The 13740-nt window shown below is 43.1% G+C and overlaps 1 protein-coding gene across 1 annotated transcript in view; it reads left to right on the top strand.

The window, feature by feature from the left end:
- Window positions 1-13740, top strand: part of LOC136878748 (zinc finger CCCH domain-containing protein 13) — a 468202-nt gene that overhangs the window by 445298 nt on the left and 9164 nt on the right. The window contains exon 4 of the mRNA XM_067152206.2: window positions 9159-9277. Coding sequence (XP_067008307.2) covers window positions 9159-9277 — 119 coding nt within the window. The remainder of the gene's footprint in view (window positions 1-9158; window positions 9278-13740) is intronic.

The following is a 13740-nucleotide window of genomic DNA, read 5'->3' as shown; positions in this document are numbered from 1 at the left end:
CTACAACAAGCACCCTGACATATAATACTGCAGTGTATAATAAAAGACGGCAAACTGTACGTAAGGTACAAACAAAACACAGTTCAACTCGCAAGAACTAAAAAACCATCGACATAACAGATTCGGGAAGCAATTCTCGTCCTATCAGAATTGGTTAACGCACTCGTCTGGATTAGGGTTCTAGTCCGAAAGTTGTTACATTTTCAACTGTATTAAAAAGGAATTTGCAAAAATTTTAAGCACTGTGCACACAGAATCAGTCTGTCTAATCTAACATACCACGTTCCCATACAAGAGCACACTCCAGAGATTACAGTGAGGTACAGTGACATGCAATTTATTTTCATTTGCGAGACTAACAAATTTACAGCTTTATTTATTAATATTTCCTCAAATTTCTAAAATAATCACATTTACCACAGCATGCCCTTCGTTAGTTTACTCTAAGACATTAATTCCACTGCGACTCAGAAAAGATTGTCTTCAGATTAAGGAAGTAAAACGAAATGAGGTGTGGCCTCCGGAGAGGCCTAGTGCATGTCTTTTATTTGACGCCCATAGGCGACCTGCGTGTCGTGATGAGGATGAAATGATGATGAAGACGGCACATACACCCAGTCCCCGTGCTAGGGGAATTAACCAATTATGGTTAAAACTCCCGACCCTGCCGAGAATCGAACCCGGGACCCCGGTGACCAAAGGCCAGCATGCTAACCATTTAGCCATGGAGCCGGACGATTTATGTAGTGAGAAAGAATGGGGCCTTCGTACGGGATATTGTGGCACATTATTTATGATTGAATACAGTAGCTTTGTTTGTAAAAGTTTTCTTGAAAATTCTCTTTCCAGAATTATTACTGTGCACAGACCTAACTGGAAATAAATTACGTTTTTCTATTATTTTTGTTACAAGTTGCTTTACGTCGCACCGACACAGATAAGTCTTACGGCGACGATGGGATAAGAACTGTGAGTGAGAAGGAAATGGCCGTGGCCTTAATTAAGGTACAGCCCTAGCATTTGCCAGGTGTGAAAATGGAAAACCACGAAAACTACCTTCTGAGCTGCCGACAGTGGGGTTCGAACCCACTAATCTCCTGAATGCATGCTCACAGCTGCGTGGCCCTAACTGGACGGCCAACTCACTCGGTCAAATAACGTTTAAAAATGACTGTTCGAAAATAACTGTTTTATAAAAATGAACATAAGATAGAACATTCAGGATTACAGGCAATTTAATGAACGGTAAATGCAAACATTGGAGAGCCTCCGTGACTCAGGCGGTCTCTCACTTCTGGGTTCCGCGGTTCAAATCTCGGTCACATCATGTGAGATTTTTACTGGACAAAGCGGAGGCGGGACAGGTTTTTCTCCAGACACTCCGGTTTCCCCTGTCATCTTTCATTCCAGCAACACTTCCCAATGTCATTTAATTTCTTCTGTCAGTCATAAATCATGACTGTGACAGGCTTCGTCAACCGGCGCAATTCCAGTCTTCGCCGCTAGATGGAGGCTTCATTTATTCCATTCCTGACCCAGTCGAATAACTGGAAACAGGCTGTGGATTTTCTTTTTTCATTTGTAGTTGCAACATTACTATTCTGCTCTTCATTATATACAGTACGTAGTCACTTTGGTTAATTTTGGATCGAAAATAATATCAAAATCAGGTCTGCTGTTGACGTCTTACACTTCTTATTCTTCTTCTTCTTGGCGTTATTTCACGTCAGCACGCGCTGTTCACCATTCTGCACCTCAGTGTCCGTAAACGCGGTCCGCGGCTCACACCCAGCGCTCGACATAGTCTATCCTCCCTCAGAAACCGCCCACTGCTTCCCATGTTGTCCTTGTGGTCGTCGTCCGTCTGGTCTGAGCACATGTGCCCTCTTCGCGATCAAACCCGGGTCAGTGCAGCGACGTGACGAAACCACTGAAGCCTACCTTCTCTCGAGTTTTCCGTTACTGAGTCTGCTCGAAGAATAGTCCGTCCGTGTCATCCCCAGTGACCATCGCAGCATCTGCTTGTTGCTCTTCGTGCGAAGTCAATAGTCACTTCATGTGAGAGTTGTGCCGGACAAAGCTGAGGCGGAACAGGTTTTCCTCCGGGTACTCCGATTTCCCTGTCATCTTTCATTCCAACAATATCATATCTCCAATATAATTTCATTTAATAATTCATTCATTCAGGTATTCTGCCTTATGGCAGCTCTTGTCATGTGATAAACTTCTTCCACTTTTGCATCTCCATAGCCAGGTTTTTCATCGCCGAATATTTATTTCTTTTAATGGTGTCCAGCATTTGATATATTTTCCTTCCTCTTCTTCTTTTGCCCTTCACCATTCCTTATATTCTTTCTTTCAGTAAACAGTCCCTTCTCAAACGATGCCCCGTCCTGTTCATTTTTCTCCTGCTAATAATTTGCAACGTAGTTCCTTCTTCTCCAACTCTTCCTAATACGTCTTCATTTCTTACCCGGTCTTCCCAATCAATCAACAATCAATCACTACTGATCTGCATTTAGGGCAGTCGCCCAGGTGTCCTTTTCTTAAATGATTTCAAAGAAATTGGAAATTCTTTGAACATCTCCCTCGGTAAGTTATTCCAATACCTAGCTCCTCTTCCTAGAAACGAATATTTGCCCCAATTTGTCGTCTTGAATTCCAACTTTATCTTCATATTGTGATCTTTCCTACTTTTAAAGACACCACTCAAACTTATTCGTCTACTAATGTCACTCCACGCCATCTCTCCACTGACAGCTCGGAACATACCACGTAGTCGAGCAGCTCCTCTCCTTTCTCCAAGGTCTTCCCAGCCCAAACTTTGCAACATTGTTGTAATGCAACTCTTTTATCGGAAATCACCCAGAAAAAACCGAGCTGATTTTCTTCGGATTTTTCCAGATTTTTTTCCCATTTCACTTGTTTTATTCTCCTCCTTATCCACATCTCTAGTGCCTCTAGTCTTCTTTCGTCCTTCTTCCGTACTGTCCAAGTCTGTGCACCATACAGCGCAATGCTCCAGATATAACACTTGGTAAGTCTTTTCCTCAAATCTTTGTTTAGAGGCCCACAAAGTAATTTCAGTTTTCTCTTGAAACGTTCTTTTGCCATGGCAATTCTCTTCTTAATTACTGTTCTGCAATACATATCTTCCCTGATCATACTTCCCAAATATTTAAAGTTATTGACTTGCTCTATTTTTTCCTTCTTTCTTGCTTAATCTGCTTACCCTCCAGGGTTGGTTTTTCCCTCGGACTCAGCGAGGGATCCCACCTCTGCCGCCTCAAGGGAAATGTCCTGGAGCTTCAGACTCTGGGTCGGGCGATACAACTGGGGAGGATGACCAGTACCTCGCCCAGGCGGTCTCACCTGCTATGCTGAACAGGGGCCTTGTAGGGGGATGGGAAGACTAGAAGGGATAGACAGGGAAGAGGGAAGGAAGCGGCCGTGGCCTTAAGTTAGGTACCATCTCGGCATTTGCCTGGAGAAGAAGTGGGAAACCATGGAAAACCATTTCCAGGATGGCTGAGGTGGGAATCGAACCCACCTCTGCTCAGTTGACCTTCCGAGGCTGAGTGGACCCCGTTCCAGCCCTCGTACCACTTTTCAAATTTCGCGGCAGAGCCAGGAACCGAACCCGGGCCTCCGGGGGTGGCAGCTAATCACACTAACCACTACACCACAGAGGCGGACTCTATTCCTTCACCCCCTATATTAATACATTTTCTACCTCTTCTTCCAATTATCATCCTTTTGGCATTCTTATTATTAATTCTCGTTCCATATTCTTCTAGTTTCGTGTTGAGTTCATTTAACATTTGTATAATTTCTCGAACGCTTTCCGGTATCACAACCATATAATCCGCAAATCTTATACATTCTACTCTCCGACAAAAATATAACCATAGCGTAACAGCCCCGAAGGGCCATGGCCTACCAAGCGACAGCTGCTCAGCCCGAAGGCCTGCAAATTATAAGGTGACGTGTGGTCTGCACGACGAGCCCTCTCAACCGTTATTCTTAGCTTCCTACACCGGGCCGCCACCTCACCGTTAGATGGCTCCTCAATTGTAATCACGTAGGTTGAGTGGACCTCGAACCAGCCCTCAGATCCAAGTAAAAATCCCTGACCAGGCCGGGAATCGAACCGGGGGCCTCACACAAGCAGGCACGCAACCCCTACACCGCGGGGCCGGCTCCACTCTCCTCTCCGACTCCCAACAAAAACTCCACCTTTTCCATTAAAAGTTTCATTGATTATTTCTTCAAGTAGCCCTGTCTTACACCTCTTCCTAATTCAATTTCTTCACTCATCTCCTCTGCTATTTCATGTGTCAGTCGTTAATCATTGCCTCAGGGAAGTGTGACAGGCTGCGGCAGTAGGCACAATTCCTATCCTCGCCGCTAGATGAGAACTTCATTTATACCATTCCTGACCCGGTTGAAACTGGAAACAGGCTGCCTGGTAGTGAGAAAACACGCTCACTGCGCATATAACGTCACACATGCGTGGTCCAATGAGCAGTCAGCATGAAAATACATTATACAGTATTGGTGTTCTACGGAATAAGTGAGGGAGAGGCAACATAACACGTTGTCGCTAGACATTTGGCAGCAGGTCTTCAAGCACTGAACTTGTCCAAATGTGAAAACGTAACGTGCTTCATACTAAAAGTAAAAATCTTCTCTCTAGTATTTCTAAAAAACAATAGCCTAGGAGAAATCAGATGTATCACATCATGGTTGTGGTATCTGTTCTGCAGATTGCGTAATGCGCGGAGCGGTGTGTGAAACCAGTGATGCGAACAGTACAAGAAATAAGTAACTGGACTGAATTACAGTTACAGGAGAAATATTTTCTTTTTTAATCATTTTACCCTCCAGGGGTGATTTTTCCCCCGGACTCAGCGACGGATCCTACCTCTACCGCCTCAAGGGCAATGCTCTGGAGGGATGAGACTTTGGGTTCAAGCGATACAACTGTAGAGGAGGGCCAGTACCCTACCCTATGTTGTAGAGGGACCTTCTGTGGGATGGGCAGATTAGAAGGGATGGGCAAGTAAGAGCGAAGGAACCGACCGTCGCCTTATGTTATGTACCATCCCGGCATTTGTCTGGAGGAGAAGTGGGGAAACCACGTAAAACAACTTCGAGGATGGCCGAAGTGGGAATCGAACCCCTCTCTACTCAGTTGGCCCCTCATGAGGCTGAGTGGATCCTGTTTCAGAACTTGTACCACTCTTTGAATTGCGTGGCAGAGCCGCGAATCGAACCCGGGCCTCCGGGGATGGCAGCTAATCACACTAACCACTACACCACAGAGGCGGGCAAGAAGTAAATTACGAGTAAAAATTGCATTTTGTAAAAAGAAATTCGCCTTCTTCTACTTCTAGCCTTTGTCACAATTACCTGGGGACGGCAGTTTGTATGGGTTCGACCCAATTTTAGAGCCAGATGCCTTTCCTGTCGCCTAAAATGTAACGATAACAAGTAAAAATTACTTTTAAAAAGTGTTCGTTAAAAGATTACCTTTACTCTGTTACCACCAAACTCTGTGTGGGACCCTCAGAGCGATCTTAACTCGCCGGCTTGCTTCTTGAGAATACGAAAGATGCATTATAACAGTTCTTAGAGGGAGAACCATTTACTGCCAGCCTGAGTGGGGAGAAGGGAGTAGGGGGTACGGTTGCCAAGGAAACGTGGGCGGACCCATTGCGGTTGCCATGGAGATAAGCCTGCTGGCCGGCTCGTGTTGCTAGGAGTTACCAAACCTCTCACTTCTCATTTATGTGCAACAGAACACAGCAGTCTCAACGAACGAACAAGTGAGCCGGAAGCGAAGGGAAGGAGAAAGGATTGCGGGAATGTGGCAACACCGTGCAATGCTCCTCCCTCCAGCCCTATCTGTCAAAATGCTTCTTTTAATATTACGCGTATGCCTACGATGAAGTAAAGGGAGCTTGCGCTGTCAAGACTCCTCCCTGTCTGAGCGACGTCATGCATGACCATACTTCACAGATTTTGTGTGTGAACTTTACAAATAAAAATAGATCTAAGGCGAATAAAAGTAAATGACTCTTAAATTTCACCACGTTGAAAACTAGATCATTTCAGAATACGCATACACTAACTCGGGTTAGTACAATGCTTTATCCTATTTACGCCTTTTTTCAATACGACAATCGGTCCGTATTCGTCAGTCAGCCGTCAACGCCCTACGTAGAACTTCCCTTTCTTGCATCTGTCAGTGGCGGTTCGTGCATGAAGGGCTTTTGGGCGCCGCCCCGCCGCCTTTTCAAAAACATTTAACATTATTTCACTCTGTAATTTATTACATAAAGAGATGGACAGATGTAGCGAAGTCGAACTTATGTGGTGTGATATTCAGTTATACAATATGTTTTTCGGCTGTAAACATTTTACTTTTCTATTTTCAAGAAAATGGCAAAGGCTTTCAGACCGTGGCTGCTGTCCAGCAAGCACGATGTTTTCTCTTTAGTCGTGAAGCGCTCGGGCTGTGGCAGCAGAGCCCTGAGTACATCCCCAGACTTAGAAAGTGTGCGGGGTGCGGCATGAGCCTGGAAGGACGATATGGGATTGTCAGGGGAAGGAAGAGTGTAGGGGGTGTGTATGATTTGCCCGGCAGAGCCCTCAGTAGGTCCGAAGAGTTATCAAGTGTGCGGGGTACGGCATGAGCCTGGAAGGACGATATGGGATTGTCAGGGGAAGGAAGAGTGTAGGGGGTGTGTATGATTTGCCCGGCAGAGCCCTCAGTAGGTCCGAAGAGTTATCAAGTGTGCGGGGTACGGCATGAGCCTGGAAGGACGATATAGGCTTGTCAGGGGTACGAAAAGTGCAGGCGGGTGAAAGCGCTAAACGGCAGAGCCCTCAGCAACATCGCCGACCACTTTACAATGTACCTAGACTTTTTTCCCCCCACGTCTTATATTTATTGTTGTTAGATATTAATCCCAAAACATTTTACAAAAACATGAATTCCATTACAGTGATTATTTAAACAATTCAGTTCTACAAAGAATTAAAATAAAGGTTCAAAATGTAACCGTTACATGACAGTACTATTTCTAGGATGATCAAATTGTTAAATACGTTGTCATGCTTTGAAATTTGAGCAAGAAGAGAGAAATTCGGGAGTGCACTGTTTATTTGTTTGCATGAATGTTGTTATTATCACTTGTGATTGTGATCAGTGAAACAGTGCAGTGCCATAGTAGTCGGGATTGCATTAGCTGTTAGCCTGTTAATGTGTGTACATAAATGCCATTGTAGTGTAGTTAATTAATTAATTAATTAATGTTGTAGTGCAAGCAGATGTCTATTCAGCCAGTGTCATCGGATTATTATTATTATTATTATTATTATTATTATTATTATTATTATTATTATTATTATTATTATTATTATTATTATTATTCTTTCTTCGTTTCGGCCTGCTGTGGACCACGTTATTTCAACCGTTTTCATCCTTGAGCTTTAATTCTTCCCCAGTACTCACGCATTCTCGTTCTGTGAGCCTCCTTTCTTTCATCAGTCCACTTCTTGCCTGTTTTCAACTTTGGCCTTTCTTGGAACCTCTTGTATCCCTGCAGCTTTTTCTGGAGAGGAGCACGTTTCTGGATGTCTTCGAGTGTGATTCCTATTTCTTGAAGGTCTTTTTCAACTTCGATAAACCAGGGTCCCTTGGTTTTCTTGTTAAGAAAGTAGGAAAAGATCCTATTGGTCTGTCTCTGTGTGCTCATGCGTGCTATATGGCCATAAAAATTAATCCTCCTTTTCCGAATCGTGTCCGTTATCCTCTCCATATGCTGGTACAGATCGCTGTTGTGTCGTCTCCTGTACTCACCATTTTCTTTGATTGGTCCAAGTATCTTTCTCAGAATTTTTCTTTCTTTAGCTTCTAGCTTCTCCATCAGACCTTTTCTGTTCATTGCAAGGCATTCTGCTGCGTACAGTGCTTCCGGGCGTACAACCGAACAATAATGCCTAAGCTTGGCGTTGATGGACACTGATCTTTTGTTGTAGACATTCCTAGTCAGCTGATATGCCACCTCCATCTTGTTGATTCTGCACATGATTGCTTCTTTCTCAGAGTTGTTAGGTACTATCCACTCGCCTAAGTACTTAAACTTTTCCACCTGCTTGATTTTTCCCTGTTCCACAATGAGCTCTCTGGGAGCTGGCTTGATGTTGGTTATAAAGTCTGTTTTTTGGAAAGAGATTTGGAGGCCAGCTTTTGCTGCTTGGATTCTCAGTTGGTTAATTTGTTTTTCAGCAGTATCTAGGGAATCAGAAAAGATCGCTAGGTCATCTGCAAAAGCTAGGCAGTCTATGATAAGATCATCTTTCTTATATCCTATTCTAAGGCCATTCTCAACCTCTTCCTTGCACATCTCCTTGCGCCATTCCCGAATGATTTTCTCCAGACCGCAGTTGAAGAGAAGCGGTGATATTCCATCCCCTTGCCTAACACCAGTCTTGATTTCGTTGACGTTCGAAATTTCTCCCCTGAATTTCACCCTGGACGTAGTGCTGGTTAAGGTCTGTTGAATTATAGCTCTCGTTTTGTTGTCTAAGCCCATTTCCTTCAGAATGCGGAGGAGTGTGTGTCGATCTATGGAGTCGCAGGCTTTTTGGAAGTCAACAAAAGTAACTACAAAATTTTTACTCCTGGATTTTAGGTACGACAGGACAGACTTAAGGTTCATGATCTGCTCTGCACAAGATCGTCTTTTTCTAAAGCCTCCTTGGTATTCACCCAACTGTGAATCAAGTTGCTCTTCTGCCCGAGTTTGAAGGGCATTATTATTATTATTATTATTATTATTATTATTATTATTATTATTATTATTATTGTTATTATTCATCTAAAAGTATCGTGGTGCTGGTCAGTGAAAACTGGGCTGACTGGGGAAGGGGAAAGGGATGGCAGCACAGCCCTGCCAGAGTAAAATGTCACGAACCGCCACTGGTGTATATATCTTAATTCATCCAGGGATTACATTTTTTCTTCTTCTTTCGATTTGGAAGTGCGCCAGCAGGTTTGAATGGCGTGCTCCTGTAAAGGTTAATAAAAAATACTGTTACATTCTCTGAAGATCATTTGTTAATTAAAACGTTCCTTTGTTGTTTTACAGAAGATTGTCCTGCACTCAACTACATCCTCCACAAATGTCATAACGTCGCAAGTTTATCAGGAGATGAAGAACAGCTGTTTGTACCACTCTGCAGTTGGCACCAAATGTGCTACCTCTGTGTAAGTACTGGCAGGGATTGTTGTAACAGAGTTATCCTTCCATAGTTCGTGAAACGTTCAAATTGAGATCAAAGTGACTATACACTGACGTGCCAAAAGTCATGGGATAGAGGTATTTATAGGTAATAGTCTGTAGCGCCGTCGAACCAGGACGTCTTGGAAGTGCCCAGACCTGTATCAGGGGTAATCTCTCATCTCGAGAGAGTGAGTGTAAACACCTTTCGAACAGGGCATGATAATGGGGGCCAGATGAATAGAACATTCCATTGTTAAAGTTGTGTGCATATTTAACATTCCTCGATGGACAGTGTCACGTGTATATGGAAGACATTACCACGCACAGTGAAGCGCAGTGGATGCTTAATGATCGCGATTAGCGGCGTCTGGCTAGAATTGTCCGTGGTAATAGACAAGCCACGCTGGCTCAGATCACATCCACATGCAATGCAGGACGTACCAGATGCATATCCAGCAGGTCAGTGCAGAAGACCTAGCAGAGTGGCCATGTTAACACCATGACAACGGGCACAGCTGGGCGCGTGACGTTGCTAATTGGACCCTCGAGGACTGGCGACATGTAGCCTGGTGCGAAGAGGCACTGTTTCAGTTGTTTCGAGCTGATGGTAGGCTGATAAGAGCTTGTGTTAGCTTTATAATGGTGTGGGGTGTGTTCGTGTGGCAGATCCATCTGAACAGGTCGGTGACCTGTGACTGTTACGCTGAATTGCTTAGTGACCACTTCCAGTCCTTCACGGACTTCATGTACCCCTACAACGATGAGATATTCCAGCAAGATACTGCACCGTGTCATCGGGCCCAAGTTGTCCAGAAGTGGTCGAGGAGCGTTCTGGAGAGTTGCAGCGACTTTTGTAACCACCTCGTTCGCCTGCCCTGTCGAGTATTTATTGGACGTGATTACGAGGTTTATTCATACTGTACCTACAACTAGTATGAAGCTGAAAGAAGCTATTTAAACGGCATGGGCCAGAATCTCTCCACAGGCGTTTCTTCCACGGTGCCACAAAGAGTTGCTGCACTTCCCCAGGCTAGAGGAGGGCCTACACGTTACTAGATCATTACCCCATGACTTTGGGCATGTCACTATAGTTCGAAAGGTATTACATGTACGGTAAAGTTTTATTTATAATTTTAAATTTGAAGGATGAATGCACAAAACATGGCCGCATTAGCTGACGTAATACACATGATGTCATCATAAGATCACCGCTCGCTCTCAAGGTATGCTTCTGGCGGTCGAATGTCAGTTGCCAGGGGATGTAGTTTGGCGTGTACAGTAAATGTTGAGGAGAGACGAGTGAGGTATAATTTCTTATATCTTGACGAGATCCATCAAAATAACCAAAAATATTTAAAATATGACTGTACATTTTTAAAAATATTCCAGGTTTTTTTTTTACTTAAAATCGACGAACTTTGGCATTTTTTCTAAATGTCCAAACACGGTATTAAGTTAGTAATAGCCTAGAGAAATCCTATCCGGGAGGAAACTACACTCAATAATGGACCCAATAAGACCAAAATGACATCTGAAACAAAGCTGAAGATGCAAAGAAATGTGTATAGCAGAAAAGAAACCACTTTTCCTTTGCGAAAAACAAATTATCATAAATGTGTCTCCCAGTCATGGCCATCCATCAACGGCTGCTAATTTCAGATGACAATCAGCCATAAGACATAGCCTCCACGGTTGCTAGGTAACACTGTCTGACCATCCATCCATACCTTACATCACTGCCTGCACAGTTGCTAGGTAACATTGTCTGACCATCCATCCATACCTTACATCACTGCCTGCACGGTTGCTAGGTAACATTGTCTGACCATCCATCCATAGCTTACATCACTGCCTGCACGGTTGCTAGGTAACATTGTCTGACCATCCATCCATCTTACATCACTGCCTCCACGGTTGCTAGATAACATTGTCTGACCATCCATCCATAGCTTACATCATTGCCTGCACGGTTGCTAGGTAACATTGTCTGACCATCCATCCATAGCTTACATCACTGCCTGCACGGTTGCTAGGTGACATTGTCTGACCATCCATCCATACTTTACATCACTGCCTGCACGGTTGCTAGGTAACATTGTCTGACCAGCCATCCATACCTTACATCAATGCCTGCACGGTTGCTATGTAACATTGTCTGGACCTCCGTAAATACTTTACATCACTGCCTGCACGGTTGCTAGGTAACATTGTCTGGACCTCCATAAATACCTTACATCACTGCCTGCACGGTTGCTAGGTAACATTGTCTGGACCTCTATAAATACCTTATATCACTGCCTGCACGGTTGCTAGGTAACATTGTCTGGACCTCCATAAATACCTTACATCACTGCCTGCACGGTTGCTAAGTAACATTGTCTGGACCTCTATAAATACCTTTTCGGATGTCCTCCAGTCATAAGACCTATTTATGTCAAAACGAATGAGATGGATAGGGGAGCGTCGCAAACTTAGCCTGGAGTGGCGGTCTTTTGTAACAAACAAAACGACAAAAACAGATAAACGCTGCAGTTGAAAATCAGTTTTTCGTGAGATTGACCTACCTTATAGCTTACAGGATAATTGAATGTAGACTCGTCAAATTTAGGACTGGAGGAGTTTCTGAGAAGATATTTCAATATAACACTGGCTTCTGGTAATAAGGTGACCACTTTGGGTAGAACTGTTACAGATTTAACGTATGTAAAAACATGGATATTCAATGTAAATCATACATATAAAAATGTACAAATGAACATTTAAATGAATGAATAATATGAATATATCAAATGCATTGTTATTTCTACCTAGCATTTTTCCGCGAGTTCCGCCCGCATTGTATCATCTTGTTCATTAATATCCCCACGGATATACTTACAACGTTTCGGGGCAATGAAATAAATATCACATGAACTGTTGTGGTAATAGAATGTAATATTTCAACAAACACTTGACAATACATCATAGGTAGAAAGTGAATTACATTTGTTTTCTGTTGTTTGGCAACCTTCTTAACTTACTGTGAATTACTGATTTGAGTCCACCCACGGGGGAGATAAAGATTTCCGATAAATCGAAACAAAAATGATTCTGTGAAATGTTAAGGCTTTGAGAATTTTGAGAAAATGCAAGACATTGTAGACCTCGTGAATTTTTTTCTATTTGCTTCGTTACATCTTTTCAAAACGTGAAATCATTAGTCCAGTGGCGTAGGATAAACAACATTTCTTGTCCCTATTAGGAGCGTAAATATATAAATTCTTCTAAGTTACAACCCTAGAGCAAGCTGCATAAATTGACCATGAGAGAAACAACAGAGTTTCCAAATTAATCCCTGCTACTTTTAACGATTGTCCTTGAGCCTTATTTACTGTCATCGCGAAAGTTTCTTTACGCTGATGCTATGGAATCTCAAAAACCAGCAACAGTTTTTACTACCAAGCATCTACTTATGATTTTCACTAATGATGAAGTTGAGGTGAAAAATACAGAGCAGTATGTCCAACTGCTGCAATCTACGACTAAAACGAAGTCTGTACACGTTGGAATAAACGGGGTCAAGAAAATACGTTTTAAAGACAACCTCCTGGAATGAATGAACAAATAAAGAGGAATGCAAAATGCAAAAATCTTTGCACTCGTACAATTCCTCCGTTACACGAAGAAGCATAGAATCAAGGATACGTTCTTGCGCTTAGAAAACGAAAGAGCGAGTACAGATTCTTTGGTTGTTGCCCTCTTACTAGCCTCTTACGACATGCAGGGAGTACAGATAATGCATCATTTGAGTCCACCCACGGGGGAGATAAAGATTTCCGATAAATCGAAACAAAAATGATTCTGTGAAATGTTAAGGCTTTGAGAATTTTGAGAAAATGCAAGACATTGTAGACCTCGTGAATTTTTTTCTATTTGCTTCACGTCGCAACGACACAGATAGGTCTTATGGCGACGATGGGACAAGAAAGGCCTAGGAATAGGAAGGAAGCGGCCGTGGCCTTAATTATGGTACAGCCCCAGTATTTGCATGGTGTGTAAATGGGAAATCACGGAAAACCTTCTTCAGAGCTATCGACAGTGGGATTCAAACCCACTACCTCCCAGATGCGAGCTCACAGCTGCGCGCCCCTAACCGCACGACCAACTCGCCCGATCGTGAATTATTATTATTATTATTATTATTATTATTATTATTATTATTATTATTATTATTATTATTATTATTATTATTATTATTATTATATAATTCGCTGGGGCCATCAAGGACCACGTTATGTCTCGCTGCATTTGACACTGAACTTGGCCTTCTTTAGAGCCCAAATTTCACTCATTCTTTGTGAGTGGGCCTGCTTACGCTCCTCTGTCCAAGGGGCACCGTGTCTTCTCTTCAGTTGCTCGTCTCGGTTTAGCCCGTTCGTCAATATTTTCTTGCGGAAGAGATCTCTGT

The sequence above is a fragment of the Anabrus simplex genome, chromosome 8, assembly GCF_040414725.1.
Source record: "Anabrus simplex isolate iqAnaSimp1 chromosome 8, ASM4041472v1, whole genome shotgun sequence".
In the NCBI taxonomy this organism is placed as follows: domain Eukaryota; kingdom Metazoa; phylum Arthropoda; class Insecta; order Orthoptera; family Tettigoniidae; genus Anabrus; species Anabrus simplex.
The sequence above is the reverse complement of the archived record's forward strand: the minus strand, read 5'-3'. Positions and strand labels throughout refer to the sequence as shown.